Source organism: Parus major, chromosome 2, assembly GCF_001522545.3.
Source record: "Parus major isolate Abel chromosome 2, Parus_major1.1, whole genome shotgun sequence".
Taxonomy (NCBI): Eukaryota; Metazoa; Chordata; class Aves; order Passeriformes; family Paridae; genus Parus; species Parus major.
The window spans coordinates 143,872,317-143,894,687 of NC_031769.1; the positions used below are offsets into that span (position 1 = coordinate 143,872,317).

At 40.3% G+C, this 22,371-nt stretch overlaps 1 protein-coding gene and 1 long non-coding RNA gene across 6 annotated transcripts in view; one reads left to right on the plus strand and one right to left on the minus strand.

The window, feature by feature from the left end:
* Positions 1–22,371, minus strand: part of ZFAT (zinc finger and AT-hook domain containing) — a 102,506-nt gene that overhangs the window by 63,100 nt on the left and 17,035 nt on the right. For 3 of the 5 annotated variants that reach the window (XR_004496263.1, XR_004496264.1, XM_015617850.2), the window contains exon 1: positions 9,437–9,634. The exons of 1 other annotated variant lie outside the window; for it this stretch is intronic. Coding sequence is in view for 1 of the 4 variants with exons in the window: in XM_015617850.2 (XP_015473336.1) it covers positions 9,437–9,455 (19 nt within the window). In the remaining 3 variants the exon portion in view is untranslated. Of the gene's footprint in view, positions 1–1,378; positions 1,603–9,436; positions 9,635–22,371 lie in introns of those variants that run through there. One more of the 5 variants, XM_033512462.1, reaches the window with a different exon arrangement.
* LOC107200002 lies at positions 1,628–7,383 on the plus strand. The gene is made up of 2 exons (XR_001519441.2): positions 1,628–1,764; positions 6,441–7,383. It is a non-coding gene; the product is annotated as an uncharacterized LOC107200002 (long non-coding RNA).

Consider the following 22,371-nt stretch of genomic DNA (forward strand, 5'->3'; position numbering starts at 1 on the left):
TAAAAACAAGGAATCAGTGTTTTCAAATCTATGTTATTTATGTTACCATGAGTTACTGGGATTTTGGTTCAGTCAATATAATTGTAATATATATTATAGTTATAATTATATAATTATATAAATTAGTTATTTTATATATATAATAACTATAATTTACTTAAGACATATAACAGGCATATAATGAGGTGAAATGATGAATGTTATATCACTAAAGGAACACATCCATAATACATCCCCAAATGAATTAATTTAAGAAATGGGTCAACTCCTAGCTAGATCCTGATAGGGCAAAACATTTCTTCTGGCTGAAATCTTAGAAATGTTTTAACATGGCACAAAAGGAAGAAGAACAATTTAGACCCTTTTCCCCTTACAGCCTCAAACATCATTATAATTTTAAACATTTTCAAATACATTATAAAATTTTATGTAAGATGTAACATCCTCATCGAGTACCGTGAAAAGTTCCTGTTGATTTAAGAAAAACAAATGAACAAACCCAACCCAACGAAACCAAAAAACAATCAATTTTAACAACAATTTGAAATTTAACAGCAATTGAAACCAATTTTAACAGCACACTTGTTCTCCAGCTACATGTATGAAGTTCTGGCCCAGAGACTGGTTTCAATTGCTACTCTCCCTCCACATTCCTATGGAAAATTAGGAACATAAACCCTCTGAAACCAAACTGGAACAAGCAGCATTTCTGAGGTACAAGTGAAACCAGAATACAGATTTCTGTACTGAGTAAATACAGAAATAAAATTATAATAAAGTTTGGGCTATATCTGAGGGTAAGAGGACAGGGAAGCTGCATTTTGGGACCTAATTTTAAAATAAACCTAAGGGTTCCCCTATTGAACATTATTCCACTTCTTTTACAACACACTAATTATATAGTTCACCCAAAAAAATCTTTATTTAAGGAGTCCTGAAAGTTGAGAGCAGCAGAGGTGTCTCTTTTACATGCATTTGCACTTGAAATGTAACAAAAGCACAACTCAGAACTAACAGGCAGGCTATGCCTTCATCTCTTTCAAAACATCTGAAAAAACAACTCCAATACGGCCCCTGTTTTTCGAAATATCCTCTTATTACACACAAGCAGCAATGTAAGTGTATGGTACAATCAAGGCGTTCTTAGGAGCTCGGTTGGGCTCCTTCTCAGGCATTCTGCTGTCTTGAGCACACAGATATTTCTGTTTTGATTTCAGTATGTTGAAATGTTCCTTTGAACATTTGAACTAGTTCTGCTCTAGTTAGCAATATTCCTTTTTTTTTTTTTTTTTAGAGGACATGAAGCCTGTTATTGACCCAGCAGATAACAATTCTTCTCTTTAAATGTAAAGGCAAAATAAAACCTATGAACATTTACCTAAACATTTAACCAATTGATTAACATTTAACCAAATGATTTAGCTGGCATTTCTACATTTCTGTTTTGAGGTTTCATTTGTCATTGTTTCTGCTTCCTGACCTGCTGGCTATTTTCCCTAGAAGCTCAGGCTCAGTGTTCTGTCTCTTGTCTCCTCCTTCAAGACCTGCAATCAGCACTCACACACCACTTTATCTCTCACTCCCCACAGGGAGGACTTGGGGAGGGGCAGAGGAGCAAGAAGAACCCCCAGAAGCCTCTGTGAGTGTTTAAAGTGCTCGATCACCAAGGCCACCCAAACCCAGACATGGCACAGCACAGGGAGTCCCGGTGAAGCTGCAGGAAGCACCAGGAGAACACAGAAGATGCACAAGCTTTACTCAGAGGTGAGAAAGAAACCAAACAGAAGAAATTATTTTAGGAAGTATGACTGGAAAAGGAGTCAGAGAGCAGAGGAAAAACTGCTGATCACCAGACTAAACAAGTATGGAGTAAACAAACAATAATTGATTATGCAGTTGCTAATTAGGCAGTGTAGCAATAAAGCAATGAATTATAGTCAATTAAGTGTAAAAATCAAATAAGGAGTAAGGTAATTAACTATGCATAGAATCAATGACTAATTAGTGAATAATTAATTATGTAGGAAATCAACAGAGCAATTAATTAGGCAGCAATTAAATATGCAGAGAAAGAAAGGAACAGTAATCAAGTATGCAGGTACACAAACATCAGGAAATTCAACCAAAACCGATCTGGGACATTCTGTTCACTAAACATGCTTTGTGGCAATTCATTATCTTCAGTATGCCCCTATAAACTATGCTAGATATACACTGAAATAAATAATACCAATAATTTTCTACATAATTGACTATGTGGAAAATTAAGCTATAATGCAAGCAAAGCCTTTTTTTTTCTAATTCCTCCAAAACCCTCAGCATATTTCTTAATTAGGAGGTTTGTTTTTTTTTTTCACTCACATTAAGTATATCTACAGCAAAAGGAGTTCTAACAAATGGATTACTAAAAACAAAGGGCAAGCTACAGACTAGGAAGCAGATTCCCTGATTCCCAATCCCCTTCATAAAGCATAACCAGTATCTGTCCTGTTTTGCTTTGAAGTTGGAGTGAGGAAGAGGGAAGGAGCAAGAAAGAAGCACTTATCTTAGAAAGACATTGAAATGAACCATACTTAGGGGAATCAAGGAATATATTATTGTCATATGTACTTTTAACCACTGTATGACAAAGCCTACTGCAGAATCAATTTTAAATAACCAAAAACTTTAATTTTGCATAAAAGGAAGTGTTGGGTATTGTTTTGTTTTATTTTTAATAACTACTTTTACAAGACACACGGAGCAAGGACGCAAATGTGTATTTATATACCCTAAATCATTCTAATGGATCCAAAACTTTCCACCTTTCCTTTCAAAGCAGGCAAGAGTTAACAACTTCTGTAAGTTGAAGTTCTGAAGCTCTCAAAAGGAATTAGAACTCCACAATTAAATACAAAAGTAAAAAGTCACTGGTTATCTGCTGGCCTGTGGAAAAAGACAATACAATCAATAACTATGCATCAGTCTTCTACTAACTACAATACTATACCTCCTACTAACTAAAATACACAACGAAGAAGTTCAGAATATGAAAAATTACTTATTTCCTTCTAAACTTATTACAGAGCTGAAACAAACTTTGTTGGCTCATCACCATCAAATTCTTAACAGGAACTTTCTGCAATTAAAAATCTTACTCCTCACACTAGGACTTGTCTTGTTAGGCTTTTTGGGTTTTTTCCTCTTTCTGCTGTTTCTGTACAGATATGAAGTACAATAAAAAGTGGGAACAACTATTCCAACCAAATAATTTGTTTTGTAAAAGAACTTTTCACACACAAATGTAAAATACTGAAGTGTCTAAGAACAATAAACAAGACTTTTTCTATTTAAGGAGAGGCATTGAAATGTGAGGTAGCTGTTAATATGAAACCAGCAAGTAAAAAGACACTAACTTTTGTTTAAGACAAGTAACACTATTTCTTAGTAACAAAATGGTTTCCACTGAACATAAAAGAATGGGCAATTACAGAAGGAATTATGATAGCCTGTACTACTGTCAAATATTTTAAAAATACTTATCAGATCTTACTCCTTTGAGCATGTTAGAGGCTTTTCATTTTCAAAGCCATCTCAAACATACACTGTAACATGCTTGTGAAATTTTGTATCTCTGATTTTTATTGATTCACTCCAAGACACACGTTTTTTGGTTGTTTTTCTTTTTTCTCGTGCCATTGTTATTCCAGTTAAAATCTACTTTCTACAGACCATATGACATTTTAACCATTATTTTCTTATAATCAAAAGCTTTATCCTTGGTAAGTGTTAAAGAAAAAAGAAGCACATAAAGTCTATAAACCAAACTATTTGCTACCATTAGAACAGCAGCACCACAAGAACCCTGTGCTCAAAATCAATGAATTAACTCTACTAGAAGCAGTAGGTGGAGAATCAAAAGCTATTTTAGGTTTTCCTTGCCTGAATTCAGGCAATTCTAAACAGTAAGCAACAGTTTCTTAATTCACCAGCACAAAATGACAGCTGAGACAAAACCAACCCTGCCGAAAGCGTTCAATCAAAGAAGAGGAGCTCCTGACTATGACTGTTCTCGCTCTTAGATGCCAACTAAAATCCAGCAATTTAATTAGCATTAGTTAAGTGCCACAAACTTTATTTTAACATAGAAACATTTTAACAGAGAAAGACTGCTACAGCAATGCTACACAATGCATTCCTGCAAAAACTAAAAGATGATGCTAAAATCAATACCATTGAATATGGTTTTATGGAAAACCCAGTCATATATACATTCACCATTTTTCCTTAATCAGGCTGTAAGTCAGGTTTACTCAATAACCTACATCTGTAGAGGCTCACAGACATTGCATACAAGACTAAATGACACTGAAATTTGTGCATGTTTATGATTAAGAAACAATATAGTTTAAAATCTCTACCTTTCCTGTGAGAGTGGTGAGGCACTGGAACAGATTCCCCAGAGAAGCTGTGGATGCCCCATGCCTGGAAGTGTTCAAGGCCAGGGTGGATGGGGTCCTAAGCAACTGGGTGATCTCTAAGGTCCCTGCCAACCCAAACCATTCAGAGATTCTATGATTTATACAATACAAATATACTAGGACTGGAAACAAAAAAGCACACTAGTTAGGGTGCCTGGAATATGAGCCCATGAAGGTGCCATTGTGAGAAAAACTGCGCTGACAGCTCTGCATATAACTAAGAGAAAATTACAAGTTGAGAAATAAAAATGGAGGAGCGTCAGGCTTTACCCAAGCAAAAATTTAAGGGAGTATGAAAATAGATTTAAATTAAGACTGAGAGGTAGGTAACAAGTGGAAAAGACCACAAAGATGAAGGTGATTCCCCTTGCAGCAGTAAACATCAGAGACTACTTTCAAATGAAGGACGAGAAAGAAATTAGTACATTTTTTACAGGAAAGAACAAAACAGTTTCTTATGTTTGTTTTTGTAGTTGCTTTTCAAAAAGTAAACCTAACTACTAATACAGTAATGCAAGAAATCTAAAAAAACAGAGTTGGAATGCCTAGCTGTGAACGAGGATTACTGACATTCATGCATTCAAATAAGCTTCTGATAAATATTGTCATGCCAGTGGGTCATTAGCACTACCAAAATATTGAGGACAAAGTAGGATGTACTATTTTTTAAAAAAATAAGGCCTTTTAGAAGCAGTTTAGGGTTAAATTTGATTAACAGTCTATTTTAACAAGTAACAGAATTCCTGAGGAATTTAAATACAGTGCACAGAAAAGCACAGTGTAAGAACTACACTACAACAACCTGACCACATGACTACAAATGACTGTGACACACTGGAGGGGATAAAAGAGGTTACAAAGATAAAAACAATATATTGTAGGCTTTAATTAGCCATATGCAGAGTGGTTAAAAGTCAGGTCAGACCAGGATGCCAAGATTAGATGTTTAGACACCATTAATGACTGTTTCACCCAGCAAGAAGACAGGGAAACCACATGAGGAGAAACAGTTCTTGACTTTATCAGAAGTAAAACACAGGACCTTTTTCAAAGTGACATTATTTGAGAATTACTCTGTAACCATGATTAAAGTACTACTCAAAAGCCCTATTAAAACAGTGATAAAGAGCGAAATGTTTGTGTTTCACTTCAACAATGCAAACTATATAAAAAGCATCTTTAACAAAACAAACCACTAAAAGAACTAAACAATTTCCAAGACAAGTTAAATCCTTGAAAGCAGCATGAAGGCTATTTAAAAGCATCATATTTGATGCTAATCATCAAAGAAGATTTTAGAAAAGGGAAGGCAAAATCTAACATAGCTAAATAGCAGTGAAATGAACTTTCAGTTCATTTCAAAAAAACATCTTCATAGAAGTTTCATAAAATGAGGAAAGATTTAAATTGTGTCAAATTTAATGTAAAAACACTGAGGCAGGTCATTAAGGCTGATTTTATCAACTTAAAAAATAAAAAGCAGAATGCAGCAACATTTTAAAACATCTCAACAGTAATGGGCCCACCCAAGAGCCTGTGCAATGAAAAGTAATCTGTATAGGAAAAAGACCCTTCAAAGAAGGTGAGCCCATAGCAAAGTAAGTTTTTCAATTTGCTGTCATTTTATAGTGGTTTGGAGAGGTTTTCTGCGAAAGATCTTTCAATTATAGCAAACACTTTAAAGACAGCCTCAAAACAAGGCTAGGAATTGCACTCCTCAGAAACAAAACCTTAGAGCTAAAACAGACCTATGAAAGAGATGGTCCTATAATATAAAGGCCTATTTAAAAACCATAAAATATCTGTACTGGGCTTACACATCTCTTTGAGTACTGTTCCTCTTCTGAAATAGTAATAATCATAATCATCATTCTTAAAAGGTACAAAAATTAGGAAGATCAACAACATAGCACAGTTCCATACATGAGCAGTTAAATAAATTAGATTTTTTAAATTTTTTTTTTTTTATTTGCCTGGAAGGATGTAACTGAAGACTGAAGAGCAGGGAAAGTGTAAAATGAAGAACCACAAAAAGCAGGTGTCATGAAGGATATGATTCCTCTGAAACAACTGCCTGCCTTGCAGCTGATCTCTCCCTGCTGCTGCAACTCCAAGGTGCATATCAACTTGGTGTCCAGAATTTTAGAAGTTGACCAGGAAGCACCAAGCTGACAGACAGTGGCTGGGGCTCAAAGCCCATAAGAAGGTCTAAATCTATTCTGGACAAGTATCACTATGTGCTTGCCCCATTCTTATTCTTCTCTATTTAAACATCCATTGTGTGTTGTTAGGCACGTGAAATGCCAGGAGAGAAACAAAATTAAAAATCTAATTCAATACTTGCTGACATATTTTGCACATCACAATAAGAACACTGCATAACTTTAATGTAGCTCAGTTGTTCCAGCATTTAAACATCATCCTTCCCATGTCTGGGTCCCAGAGGCGGGCACAGCACTGCGGGTGGGGTCTCACCAGGGCAGAGCAGTGGGGCAGAATCCTCTCCCTCCACCTGCCTTGGATGCCACCCAGGACATGTTTGGTTTCTGGGCTATCAGAGCACACTGCTGGGTCATGTCCAACTTCTTGTCCACCAACACCCCAAGCCCTCATCAGGGCTGCTCCAATCCATTCCCTGCCCAGTCTGTGTTTGTGCTTGGGATTGCACCAACACAGCTGCAGGACCTGGAACTTGGCCTTGCTGAGCTCCCCAAGTTTCACTCAGGCCCAGCTCTGGCTCACCTAAACAAAACACATTGTATTTAACCAGTCTGATGCTGTATTTGTGAAAAGAAACTTGATTTTGAAACTATGTAAGTTTAACTGATGATGGCAAATAAAAGCACATGTATTTTTCTGTTTTACACACACCATCTTCACAAATGCTCCTGAAAAAAAAGTTAAATAAAGTTCTTTATAATAAGACAACTGTCTCCAGATATTTATGTTGGCTAAACTATGTAAAATTCATTTTTTGGATATAACACGGATTTAATAGAATATTCAAGTAACTAGGAAATTATTTTCAGTTTATAATAATCACTTTATCAAACAAAGAAACAGGATAGCTTTTGCATCATTAAAGAAAAAATAAAAGAACACATAGTAGATATGTTTATAGCAAGACATTTTTATTTTCATGTTCTAAGATCTCCCTCATGTGGCTAAAGACAACATTGCTTAAGGCACCACTGAAACACACTAATACACAATATCAAAAGATATTACCACTACCAGACACCAAAACCACTCAGAACCCCTCAAAGTAGAAGAACAAACTATGTGATCAGTCATTAACTTCAGGATGCACTGAATGAAACACTCTGAACCTGATTTTTGGAAGCAGCCATAATGGAAATGCATCTAAGGTCAGACACATCTCAGCAGTAGTAATATCAAAAATACTGAACACTCACAATAGTTCTGGGTTCAACCACACTCAGAACCCTTTTAATTAAGACAAATGTGCTCAAATAAATATGAATTTATTAGTGGCACTAGTAGTAAGAGAATTATTTCGCACTAAAGGTTGTATCCCAGAACATAACACAGTCCTAGAATGTTTTTGCCATAGTCCACAAGTAATACAGCACCTGTTAGCTATTCTGTTACTCAGCTTACACAGTTATTCTCCTGATAGCGCAATTATCCTTGGCATAAAATCCCATTTCATAGTCAGAACGGAGGTCATCTAGTCCAACCCTCTTGCCAAAGCTGGATCACCTAGAGCAGGTGACACAAGAATGCATCCAGGTGGGTTTTGAACGTCTCCAGAAAAGGAGACTCCACGACATCCCTGGGCAGCCTGTTTCAGTGCCACCCTCAACATAAAGAGGTTCTTCTCCATGTTGCAGTTGAATTTTCTGAGTTTTAGAGTTTTGCTATTACCCCTTTGTGGTGGTTTGAGCTGTAAACTATCCATCAGTACTTCATGGGACAGGTAGAAATAACTCGGGCACTGACAACCAGAAGCCAGATTTGAGTATACAGGGTAATTAACAGACATTAAATTATTGCGACATCACAAACTTATACTGCAACAGCACACAGGGATTGTGAAAGGCAGAAATCACATCCACAGCACTCCTAAGGCTGCCACCTCTGTGTAACTTTATTCACTGCTCAAACGAAAGCCAGGCCAACACAGGGCGCACGAAGGCCTGAGATCACAGTACAGTTGAAACATCTTTAACACATCTTAAACATTTGCCTTCTGCAGCTGAACTGCGGGGACCTTGAGCTGGTAATACAATTTAGAGTGGCTGCCAGAGGAGCTCACAAGTGTTTCAAACCCAGGTGAGCACAATCATGGAATCAGAGGATGGAAAGGGGTTTGAACAGACCTCAAGGATCATCCAAGTCCCAACCTCCCTGCCACGGCCAGGGACACCTCTCAGTACACCAGGCTGCTCAAGGCTTTATCAGGCCTGGCTTTGAACACTGCCAGGCTTGGGGCAGCCACAACTTTCCTTGTCAACCTGTTCCTGTGTTTCACCACCCTCATAGTAAAGAATTCCTTCCTAATATCCAGACTAAAATTCCCCTCTTTCAGTTCGTACCTATTACTCCCTGTCCTATCACTACAGTTCCTGACCAAGTGTCCCTCTCCGGCTTCCCTGCAGGCTCCCTTCACATCCCGTAGGGTTCCTATGGGGGCTCCAGCTGCTCACTCCCAGCTGTTCCCCACACGCTGCTAAGCGGCCGTCTCAGGCCGGGCAGCCGGGACACAGCAGCACTCCCAGGCTAGGGCTGCCCGAGTCCTCCGGCGGCTTCTGGAGCCCTCCGGCGGCTTCTGGAGCCCCCCGGCCCCACAGCCCCCCAGGCCGCCGGGCAGCGCGGGGCGATGCACACCGGGGAGGCCGCCACTGTGGAACTACTTATCGTGCGGAAGGAGCGTCACACAACTCCGCCGGAACTACTTCCCCCGCCCGCCGCGCGGGGATCCGTGCGCGCTCCCCCGGCCCGGCCCCGCTCACCTGCAGCCGCCGCCTCCATCGCCGCTCAGCGGGACAGCGCGCCGGGGGCCGAGCGCGGCTCGCTTGGAAAACAGAGTGAGGGAAAATGGAAAAAAAAAAAACCAACACGGAAAATCGGGTCCCCGTGTGGCGTTTTATGGCGAATCTGCGGCGGCCGACACAGCAGTGGCGGCTCGGCTCGGCTCGGCGGGGCGGAGCGGCGCCTGCGCAGTGGCGGCCGCGCGGGGCCGCGTCCCCTGAGGCGCCGCCCGCGGGCTGAGGGAGCGGCGGGAGGAGGGTGAGAGGGTGACAGAGTTCCCTGACAGGAGACAGCCAGGACAGTCGCGACACCCCGCCGTCATCTCCCCGTGCCACTCTGAGCACACGCCCCAGGACCCCGGGGCTGCGCAACTCAGGCTGACACAGCCTCGGGCTGCCAAAGGCGTTTTAATTCACCACCTGTGGGTAAAACGTGTTTTAATGAGCCTGGTGGTTTAGAACATACATAGGAGATAGTCATAGAATGGGCTGGGTGGAAGGGACCTTAAAGACCATCTCGTTCCAACCCCTTTGCCGTGGGCAGGGAGACCTTCCACTAAACCAGGTTGTTGGGAGCACCATCCCACCTGGCCGTGAACACTTCCAGGAATGGGACATCCACAGCTTCCCTGTGAATCTTGAGTCTGACTCGAGAATCTGCAGTCTTGCCACCCGCACAGTAAAGGATTTCTTCCTAATTTAAACCTACCCTCTGAGGTAAGAGCTGAGATCATGGGGACTCAGGGTGTGTGTCCCTTGTCCTCCGTGTCACCACAGGTAACTGACAGGACTGTCTGAACACCCTTAGTGCTTATGGGCATGTAAAGACAAATGTGAGGAAGCAGGGTCATTTGTGTGTAAAAGTCACCTCTCCTCACTGGTGTCAAAACTTCTACCAGCCTTACATGGAGCTTTGCTCCATCAGTCCCTACAGGTGCAGGTAACATTGGCGAGGGCCAGGCTGGCCCTTAGCCCCACACAGACAGACTGGGCAGCTGTTCATTACCAGTGTTCACCCCATCAATGCTCCTCTTACTCAGAATGAACTAGATGAGACAACTCTTACAAAAACATATTCTTTAGAATTTATGTTAGAGACCCAAGTAGAAGAGAGCAGGGAAGGACCAGACCTTTCCAAAGGCTGGGGTTGTTTCACTGCAAAATTTTTGTCTCCACTGACCAAATGGAAATAACAGAGCAATATTACAGCAGAGTCATCACTGGCTGTTCTGATCTCATGACAAGCAACATTGGGAACCTGTCTTTAGCCTGCTGCCTTAACCTGCCCTCTTCTCCTTCTAGACTCCTTATGCCAATTTCTGTCCCCTCTTCCCACACACCACACATATCTTCTGGAGAACATTTCATACTTCTAGGAGCAATAAAGATGAAAGCACACTTGTGCTCAGGCACACACTGCCCATGAAAGGAAGGGACTGTGCTCTTTTTTGGACATGAATAATATTCATCCTTACCTTGGCATAGAAAGAACATTCTCTAATCCTTGAGTCACTGAGCCTCACTACAGCAAGTGGGGTGAATTGTCCTGCCAAGAAAAGCACTTGTCTTCCCATAGAACCACTGGCTGAGCATCCACATGCCATGTGGTTTACTTTTTACATTCATATATTGCATTGTACAGTTCTGCTTTGCACAATCACAAGCCTTTTTGAAAGGCTACATTAATAAAGGATTGTTCTTTACCTAAGACAACAAACCAGAGTTGGAATCGCTGAGCTTTGCTGCCTGGCCCAGTCAGCAAATGCTCGGAGGGTCTGTCTGTCTGTTGGATGTCAGAAAAGAAAGAAAAGCTATCACTGTTGGGGTGCCTGGCCCGGTCACAGAACCTCATGAAGCAAAGTTTTTGCAGCTCTGAATCAACAGTTTCACAGCTTAAACAAAAATAACCTCAAGTTCTTCAAAGTGGCATCATATTAAAAGTCACATAACTTGTCTCCAGCAGAGTTCAGCTGCACCACACACAACACAAATCCAGGCACTGGGATCACCAGCATTGATTGTGAGGCCCTCTCAACAAAGACACAAGTCATTCCTGGGGCTGTCCTGTGCAGGACCTGGACTTCAATGATCCTTGATGGTCCCTTTCAACTCAGGATATTCTGTGATTCTATGAACAGATCCCATCTCAAGGGAGAGCCTGATCCCAGTCTGTTCATCTCATTCTGTCACAGTTTCCCTACTGACAAAACTCAAGGCCCACACCACCCATGCTTTCCCTGTCCCTCCTGCACACCTCCTTGTCTGACCTGTTGTTTTTCAGGTCCCAGTCCCAGTTTTCATTCTTTCATTCAGGAATATCTTTCCTGTTTTTCTCCAGAGCGCTTTCCAGATCTTTCTGCACTTTATCTCACCCCTGATGTGTCTCCAGCCAGTTGCAGATAAGCTTCTGCACACACAAGTGTTCTTCAAATACAGCTTCTGCTCCTCTTCAGCCCATTGAGTAGCTCCTTTTCATAGCCTCCATGCCTGGCTGCTATGACTTGACTTCTTCTGAACTAACTCTTGTAGAATGATAATGATGATGAGGATGATGATGATGATGATAATGATGATGATAATAATAATTAATCTCTACCAAGTGCTAGAGAGTGCAAAGTCCAAATATAGAGCAAGTCCAGTATTGCGCAGGTCTTCAGCCTGCATCTGGAGCTGGAATCCATGAATGGAGTGTGGATGCCCTTACTGAGGGCACAGCAGAGGCTGACTTCTCCTCTTTCCAGTTAACATGATTTGGCTTTATTCACAGGTAAGAAAAGCACTTCACTGAGGATATGCATTCCCAAGTGTGAAATGAGAGTGCAGCTTGCTTGGCTGTTCCGTAAGAGCAGCCCCATGGAATTAAGGTGGTAAAATCAATCAAAGGTTAGAATTAGTACTGCATTGTACAGCTTTCATTTCCATTTACATAAGCTATTTCTGGGAATCTTTTACATCCCACAGTCATACACTGCATTTGTTCAGAATCTCTGACTCATTCAGTGTTGCTGACGTACCTGACCTAGATATGAATGAGGGCTACACAGCACAGGGGCTGATCTGTAACACAAGACTGCCTCGTTTGTTACAGAAGCTGGAAAATGTTGAGAAGTAAACATGAGGTTTTATGAAGGGAAATTAGGAACAGATTTTTCTTGCAGAGTTAATTTCTGATATAAAAACAATGTTCATTAATTGCATCTTCCTCCTTTCCTGCTTCCTCACTGTGGCATTTGCAATGTGCTTTGAAAACCATTATGGATTTCTATAGCTGAAAATTTTAGCATCTGTGCTTAAATGTGATAATTACTTTTAAATCCCCTTATCCTAGATGTCTTGCATTGAAAATACCCAGTTAGGGAAACTTAACTCTAAACTTCTGTGCACCACTTTCCTTTTTTTTTCCCCATGAGCATTTTGGGAAAATAAAGTAATTTCTGTTGAAATAGAAAATCAATGAATGTCCCATAAGCACCCAAAACGAGGCAAAGCTCTGTAGAGGGAAGACACAATAATTGGCTAAATGAGGCAGTTGTCTAGTGAGAGAAAGCAGTAAATTATGTGATTGTGACCTCAGGATCTACAGCAAAAAATACCAACAGAGGATAAAAGCAGACATCTGCAGACAGTCTTTATTTAGACACTTAATGACCTTCCAGTGCTTGAATTTCCAACCTGACTGATTTTTATTATAATAAAAACATTTTAAGACAAATATCCTTTAGCATTTTATCAAGTGGTGTGCATAAAGTGTTCTAACTGGAGAGCAGAACTCATAAGCTAAATGTTGTAAGAAACAATGTAAAAGAAAAGATCTTCAACTTTGTGTGAACTTACTGTAGAATGGAAAAAAGACCAAAACACCTGTCTGGGTTTTTTATTAATTACACAGTACACATATATCCTACTGCATTTGAGTTTCCTGTACTTTCTTGCAAACAATTCCCTGGGCAGCTTGTTCCAATGCCTGACAACCCTTTCTGTGAATATCCAATAAAATCTAACTTAAATTTTCCCTGCTTCAAACTGAGGCCTTTATGTCCTGTCACTTGTTACTTGGGAGAAGAGGCCCACTCCCATCTGGATACACCTTCCTTTCAGGTAGCTGTAGAGAGCAGGTAAGTGCCCCCAAGCCTCCTTTCCTCCAGGCTGAGCACCCCCAGCTCTCTCTGCTGCTTCTCGTCTGACTTGTGCTCCAGACCCTTCCCCAGATCCACTGCTCTTATCTGGGAATCTTCCAGCACCTCAATCTCTTTCTTATAGTGAGGGACCCAGAACTGGACACTTGAGGTGTGTCCTCACTAGTACCAGTACAGGGGGACAGGCACTGCCCTGGTCCTGTCCTGCTGGTCACATTAGAGCTGACACAGAATGCCAGGAGGCCATTTGCCACCTTGCCCAGCTGGGCACACACTGGCTCATGTTCAGCTGCTGTTGGCCAGCACCCCAGGGCCTTTCCTGCTGGGCAGCTTTCCAGCCACTCTGCCCCCAGCCTGGAGCACTGCAGGGCCTTGATGGGACAGGAGGGCAGGACCCATCACTTGGCCTTATTGAGCCGCATACAGCTGGTCTGGGTCTGTCGATCCAGCCTGTCTAGATCCCTCTGCAGAACCTTCCTACCCTCCAGCAGACCAACACTCCCTCTCAGTTTGGTGTCATCTGCAAACTTAATGAAGGTACACTCGATCCCCTCATCCAGGTCACCAGTAAAGATCTTAATCAGGGCTGGACTGAGTACTGAGCCCTGGGAACCATCACCAGTGACTGGCCACCAACTGGATGTGTCACCATTCACCATCACTCTCCGGGCTCAGCCATTCTGCCAGTTTTTAACCCAGCAAAGAGTGTACCTCAAGCGTTCTTCCCAAGCTATGGGAAGCCAGTTTCTCTAGGAGAATTCTATGGGAAAAGGTGTCAAAGGCTTTGCTGAGGTCCAGGTAGACAACATCCACAGCCTTTCTTCCACCCACTACTTTGTTACCTGGTCACAGAAAGTCAGGTTCGTCAAGCAGGACCTGCCTTTCATGAGCCCATGCCGGCTGGGCCTGATCCCCTGGTTGCTCTGTATTGGTGACACTCAAGTGATTTGCACCATGAGTTCCCCTGGCACCGTGGTCAGGCTGTAGTTCCCCACATCCTCCTTCCTGCCCTTCACGTAGGTGCTCGTTGCATTTGCCAACCTCAAGCTGCATTCGCCAACCCTCAATTCTGGGACCTCCCCAGTTAGCCAGAACTGCTGATAAACGATGGAGAGCGGCAGGGCAAGCTCTTCCTCTATTCCGTCACTACCCTGGGGTGGATCCCATCCGGATCCACAGACGTGTTGCATTATTTTTAAAAGAAAAGGGACCATTGTTTAGTGAGAGCAAAGACTAAACTTTGTAAAGTAATTAAACAGTTCTTCCTGGGTTTTGTAAACTGTTTTTCCACTAAGGGAAAACTTGAGCCATATTTACAGCTGTGGAGGTAATCAACAGTATCCATTTAATATAGATTCTGGGGGAGGACACAGAAGAGAGCATTCTCAAAAGCTACACAGGTTTAAGAGATTTTTTTGAAGTTAATTAGCACATATATTTTTATCACATTTTTATTTTCTCATTGATTTCAAAGGGAAAACAATTTGAGCTTATGCTCTGCACTTTTGTAAGTTCTACTTGAAAATGCAAAGATAAATGCTCAGAAATTACAGGGGGTTGTTTGGCAACCAGCCTTATGCTTATGGAAGAAAAGTTGCTGTTGCCTTCCTGTAAATGCTACATTATTTTTTACCCACATTATCTGTCTGCAGTAACTGTATCTGCTTGTTATTTTTATCTGCCATGTTTAATGTTGAGTTCTTGTTTAGGACTGCATAATTGCTGTTTTCTTGTTACAGAACATTAACTTTATGCTTCCAGTAACAACTTTATAATGAAAATGCTAATAAAAATGGGGCAGTGCAAACTACACAGTTACAAATCTCTCCAGAACTTAGTATGAAGCTTATCATAATTCTTGACACCTCAGGATTGTATAGTCTACTGATATTGATTACACTGCACAGTTAATTTAAAAATTATCTCCTGCAGACCTGAGAGAAAGGCAACAATTATAAATAACTTCAGAAAAATATATACATATTGAAAACGCTTCTAATAAACATTCTGGTTTTCTCAGTGTAGCAATATAGTCACTGCAGGACTCAGAAATATCTTGTAATAATCACATTTCTCCTTGCAGGTTTATACTGTTTAATCCTATTACAACTGTACAGCATGTTTTTCCTTTGGTAGGTGATGTCAGACTAGCTGAGACAGCAGCACAAGCTGGAACACTGCAGGTTTAAATAGCAGTTTTCCTTGTTCTTTTAAGTACTTTTGTATTGGGGGGTGTTTTCTTACATAGGGACAAGAGATTATAAGACAAGAAATTATAACAGAAAAATGAAAGTTAAGAAATTCTATTATGTACTGTTTCTTCAGTCTAGTACAAAATGAACACTGTGCAGCTGGACTGAGAAAGAAATGCACATGAGAAAGCAAACTTTGACTTAAGCTTTTCAAAATGTAGCACTGTCAAAACAGAGGATTATTTATATTTATGATTATGTATAAAAAGTGCAGCACAATATCCAAACAGCACCCTGATTTCACTCTCTTCACCTTTATTGTAATTCAGGGAAAGAGAATATATATATACACAAATATACACAGTAAATAAAAAAGGTAAATTCATAGTACAAATAGTATATTCTCCACACCACTAAGTGGTACTGAAAAAGGCACAAAGAGAGGTGTGGAAGATAGACATCTTTGTTATCGTATTCCTGCTGGGAAAGTTGCCACTGCTCTCATGCAACAGGGAGCTATTTATAGGATAGTGGAACAGAGAAGAAAAACAGCACCAATCATGCTGGGTTTGATTTATTAACTCCACAGGAGGAATTTGACAACCATGATATGCCCAAATGATACAAATCTACAGCTCCTCCATGATTTGTATGATGATAATTTGATTAGACATTGCATCGTATGTTTGACTTCAGGAGATTGCTCTACAATTCTCAATCTTCATCAGTTTTCTGCAAGATTATCATGTCGTTAAATACTTCATACTTTAAGTTCCCTCCCAGGAAAATGAGAAGTACCACTGCTACCTACCTACATCATTTACCTGGAGTTATGGAAAGCATATGAGACTGTTCCACACAACATCCTTGTCTCCAAATTGGAGAGACATGGGATGGATGGATGGATGGATGGATGGATGGATGGATGGATGGATGGATGGATGGATGGATGGATGGAAACAGGAGGCATGGAACTAGGTGACTTTTAAGGCCCCTTCCAACTCAAACCCTTCTGTGATGCCATGATCTAGGCCTGTGTGCCTATAGCTTCCAGAGGGCCTCAGAAGCATCCAGGATTCCCCAGTGACTTTAGATGGAGGTTGATGGGATACTGTGACCAAATAAACAAGACTCTAAAGAAGAACATTCCTATTTATGGAAAAAAAAACCAAAACACTAAGGGATCTGTGTCATATCAATACCATTCATTTCCTCATTAGTCTTTGCATCTTCCACAATTATCACAGCCTGATACTTCCCTCTTTGACATAAATAGTGATGATAGAATGAAAATCCATTAGCAGGTAAAAGCTGTAAATATGTCCTTTTTCAGAGTAATATTGCTTGACTGACAAAAAGTCCAGTCACCACCTATTCATTCTTTGCTCCTTACAAGGAGGAAAACACATGCACTGCACAGTGTTTGTGGGTATTTTAACCACCCTTCCTTCCCCTATCTCTTACAGAGGAATTTTGAAAGTAGTATAGAGATTACACCACAAAATATTTTCAGATACATTCACAGTTTTTAGAGTTTTCCTAAAAATTGTTAATATCATCTAATAATAATCATCTTTTGAACATGCCAGCTACTGAAATGTGATAACAACACTGAATTGTATAGTCTACAGGCAGTCTGTGTAAGAGAAGGTGACTTCACTTCTCTAAATAACATTTTCTAGGGCTGACAAAGGCTCCAGTTATACTCCTTAATTGGAATAAGCTGTTTGAATTTCTTTTTTTTTACTCCTCCAGTGTAAGCTTGCATCTTCAGGTTTCATTGGACAGTATCTCAAACCCAAGCAACTCTGTACTCTGTCTAGCATTGTTCTCTTGGCCATGTTACAAGATTTTTCCTCATTCAAGAACAATTTATTATTCCTTTTCCCTTCCTCCTTGATAAAAACATGTTGAGTGTGCTTAATTTGTAACTCTGCTGCTCTGAAATAATCATTCAGGATGGAGGCAAAAGCAAATAAATTTTGTAGCTTGCATACCTGAATACTCTTTCTATTTTTGGAGCTTTCTTCAGTCATTTTCTGTGCTAACAATTAGTGAAAGTTTAAGCATTAAAGGTTTAGCTAGACTTCTTTCTGCTTCACTTCTCTTTCTCTGGAAGAACAGAACAGTTGCATAACACGTGAAGTGCAGTCCCTAAAAACCATCTGCTCTGTCTCCCTTCGTTAGCACACCATGGCAAGGGTTTGGGTTTGGTTATTTTCATAGCACAGACACCACTACTTAAACATCCAATAAAACTATATGAGTTCTGGTTTTATGTTCATACAAGGAAATTCTGCTGAGAAATTCTTCATCCCTGTCATAGCACAGCTGTCAATTTTGCAAAAGTGAGTATTTTTTAAAACTGGGATATATAGTTAAACCATGTATGTATTGTGGACTCTTCATGTGCCTTATAACTGTTTACATTTGCGTATATTTATCTCCTGATATATTCTGAACCATAACTGAAGCCTGATTATAATCTCATTCATATTAATGAAAGCCAGAAAAAAAACCACCTTAGAAATCAGTGAAGTCACTCAGATGTTATAGAATTTAATGGAATCAGAATCTGGCCTTCAGTCACAACAATTTTAGATAGATTACACAGTCCCACATCAGCAGCACTACTCTGCCCTAAAAACAACCATCAAATCTAATTAACAGATGTGAGCTGTCATTGAGATCAAGCCCCTGGAAGCTGTTACTTTAGTGTGACCTCACTTTTTCTTCTAGCAGGAATGCTGCAGCTCAAACAAAAATTCAGGGAAATTTGGAATTCTAGGATTTCCCAATATCCCATTTGGACATGCTGGAGGACATCCAGCCAAGGACCAGCAGAACCTTCACATGCCTTGTGGCTCCCATGCATGCAGGCCATATTTGCAAGAGCTTCAGAACCAGATCTGCCAGTGAATGTTCAGAGACTGGCACAGTACAGTCCTCCACATTGTCACTGGCACACAGCAGCACACATGGATGTTTAATTAAAATGGCATCTACATCAAAAAGGATGTTTTTGATGAAAGGAATCAAAGCCTACATTCTGCATCCCACAATATTAACTACTGCCTTACCTATATATATACACACAGAGACAGTTTTTATGGTACAATACCTTAAATCTGCACTTTAAGCAGTCTAAATAAATAGAAAAACCAGTTTTAAGGTGAGGATCTGTATGGAAATTATTTCTGATTGTTCAACATGCAATTGGTTCTTCTAGTATTAAAAAAAATATGAAAAACTATATCAAAACTTTTACTCTTGCCATGAAACACCATCCAAGATTATTTAAATATTTATTTTCTGCTACTAAGCATGTGACATGGCTAAGGTTTCCATTTCCTCAATTCACTGATTCCAGATAGGAAAAACTTTATATAGCAAAAACTCAAAAAAGTTCAGAAAGGAGAAATCTGGGAAATTTGTGCTTCAAGATCCTACAAAACACCTATAAAATTAGTTGACCAAGAAGCATCATAGTATAAAGAACACAGAGAGAAGAGATTCCTCACAGCTTCTTTTCACTGAGATTTCTAATGTAAGGATGCCTGAGCTAAAAGCAGATATAAATTTGTTTACTAGTGGGAAATGTAACATCACTGTTCAAATTCCTGCAGAACATGAAGAACCAACACACACACTAGTGCCTCTCATCTGAAAACTCTACTAAATTATCTTCCCATTCTTTTGCCCTCAAAGATTCCATCTTTTGATAAGACTGAGTTTGCATCTTGCTTTCCTGCCTCTATCCTGTAACACCATCTTTTTTCTGAGACTAATTTAAGCAGGAAGGGTCAGGGATATTTCTTTGTATCATAGCAGAAGCCAGATTTCATTAACACTTCTCTGCAGGTACAAAGTTTGCGTCTCCAGCTGACAGAGACAAACCAATGTCAACCCCTTGGCGTGGGATGCATCCAAGAAGTGCCTCTCCCTGGAGAAGCAGAGTAGCTGTGACAGTGGAAATCCAGGGTGTGCTACATCTCCATTACAGGCAGGAAGCAGCCCACAGTAACTATGGTAGGCAGTTCATAGGATGAACAAGACTTCATGTCTGGTGGGACATCACACACAGTTAAAAGGCTTCTGTGGACTGTCAACCCTGGACTGCGATCCAACTTAGACATTTGCTATCTTATAAATTCCTTAGAATAAGCGGGAAACGTCTCCAGAAGAAGATGGTTAACAGATCTTCTTTTCCACTAGATGGTAGTTAGTCAATTCAAGTAATTTAATAATATATGGGGAAATGTGTTTATTAAAAAAATGCATTAAGCTATGCACTTAAGTTATATGCTTTCAGCATGTTTTCCATAGCCTTAAGTAAACAGAGCTCAGTTCACAAAGCATCTTTCATCCCTGCCGCTTCCCTTTTTCCTGTCAGACAAAGATAAAGCTTGTGTGAAGCTTGGAAAAATAATTTTTCACTTTATTAAAATGGCAGATTTTTCAGATAAAGTCATATTGTTTACAGGAAATTATTTCCCTGCTGAGACAGTGATATTATCAGACAACAAACAATTCTGAGTGACATAAACTGCATTTCCTTCGTTCTGCTTCCAGGGCCCATGTACTGTTCCATGGATCAGGCTTTCCTTGGCTGCAGAGGTAGACAAGTGAGGGATCTGCTGTTCCTTAACAGAAAGTGAGAACCCAATGCCAGAGATAAGACCCTAATTACTCATACTCACCTACTATAAAATCATGTTTTAAGTTCAAGTTTTAAGCAGATTTAACTTTGTCTATACTCTCCTGAGACACAGAATCTCTATAAAACATTAATTAATCTGGTCAGAACTGGCATAGCTGGTTAAAAGGAAGTGAACTGAATTTTGCAAGTTCTTAATGAACAGACAAGTGAAGTAAGTATCAGTGAACATCCACTGAAATACTTGTATTTTTCGCAGAAGACAAATGCAGGAAGAGTCAAAAATATTAATAAATATGTATTTCCAAAATTGCTGTGAAAAAATCCACATTAACTTTGCCTCTGTGTTTTTCAAGCGAAGTTTGATTTTTGACTGCTAAGTGACTTACCATTGATGTCATATCTATAAAAAACTTCCAGACAATCTTATAAATCATTCACACTCTATCTTTGCTCAAGATATTTATCCCATTTTGGTTTAGGCCATCACTGGCGCCATGGGATTATCACTGTTTATCTAAAAAGCACCAACAGAATGGAAGAAAAAAGTGAACTACACTATTTAAAACATGGTTTCAAATTCTGCAGGGTTATTTTATGCTTGGAATCTTCAAACACATTTTTTCAAAGTTTAGTTTTAGTTTAGCACAAACCAGAATGCCAAACATTACCTCAATGAGGAGGAACAGTACCAAAATCAGTCTGCCTGATTCTCAAATGAAGATTTTCACAGAATGGAAAACAAGTCAGCACTCAGCACATTCACAAGTGCAGCCGAGCCCATGGAAGGGTGCACACAGGCACATCTATCAAATCCTCACTTAAAAAAACAAAACCAAACAAGCCTCCCCCCACCAAATACTGGTCCTGACACTCTTCAGTGAGTGTATTTTCTCCCTTAGGAGAAACCAAACTATTAGAAATCATTTGATACAGTATCATTATAACCTGTCCTACTGCCCAAGTAACCAAGGAACAGCTAAACAAAATCTCCAACCTGGAACCACAAAGAACTCAAACTCTTGAAAACCCCAACTATTCAAACACATTAATTAAAGCTTTGGTTTACTGCATTTACATTTCACTTCTAATGAGTTTTCAAGTGCTGCATCAAAAGCAACCAGAACTGTTCTTTAATAAAACAGTGTCTAGTAGGATCATACTTGAATTTCTGCAACATGAATTCTAGATTTCAAATGCATTAAAAAAAAAATAAAAATCAACCTGCTGAAACACCAAATATGCCTCCACATCTGATCTGCTCAGAATGTTTACTCACTGTCCATGCTACCAAGGAAATTAGCTCCACATAGAGGCACTGGCTGAAAAGCACCATCTTTGAAAATTTGGCTGGCAGCAACTGTTGATTTGGGCATTCCTTCTTGCCATAAAACTTTTTTTTCCTTTTTTGTCACTGCAGTACTGTGTGGCTCCATGAGCTAGTGGTGCACACAATACACTGAGTGAGGGCATGGATCCAGTCTGAGGGAGGACAGCGAGAGCCTTTCACTGCTCCCTGTGACACCGGAGAGCTGTGCTGGTTACAGAGTGTGTTCCTTCCCATGAGTGAGGGCAGAAATCACAGTGGGATGGGTCAATAGTGTGCGTCAGCATTCACCACCACGTAATAAGTGGCAGCAAAGCTGCAAGATGTTACAGCCTCACAGGGAAATCCTTCTGTCTTGGCCCTTTCCTCGTGCTTCAGCACAGCTGTCAAACCCGGCATTCCCAGAGCATGGGAACCACGGCAGGATGGGTGAAGGAAAGGCAGCAGAACTTGAGAGAAATTCTCTCAGGCAGAATCGGACACAACAGAGCACCTGATTCTGGGAAATGGAATAGAAAGACATGCAGATTCTTTCTGGAGATAAGCTTTTAATGTTTTTAATTACATCATCTCTCCTGAGGAGAACTTGCATCCCTCATTCTTCC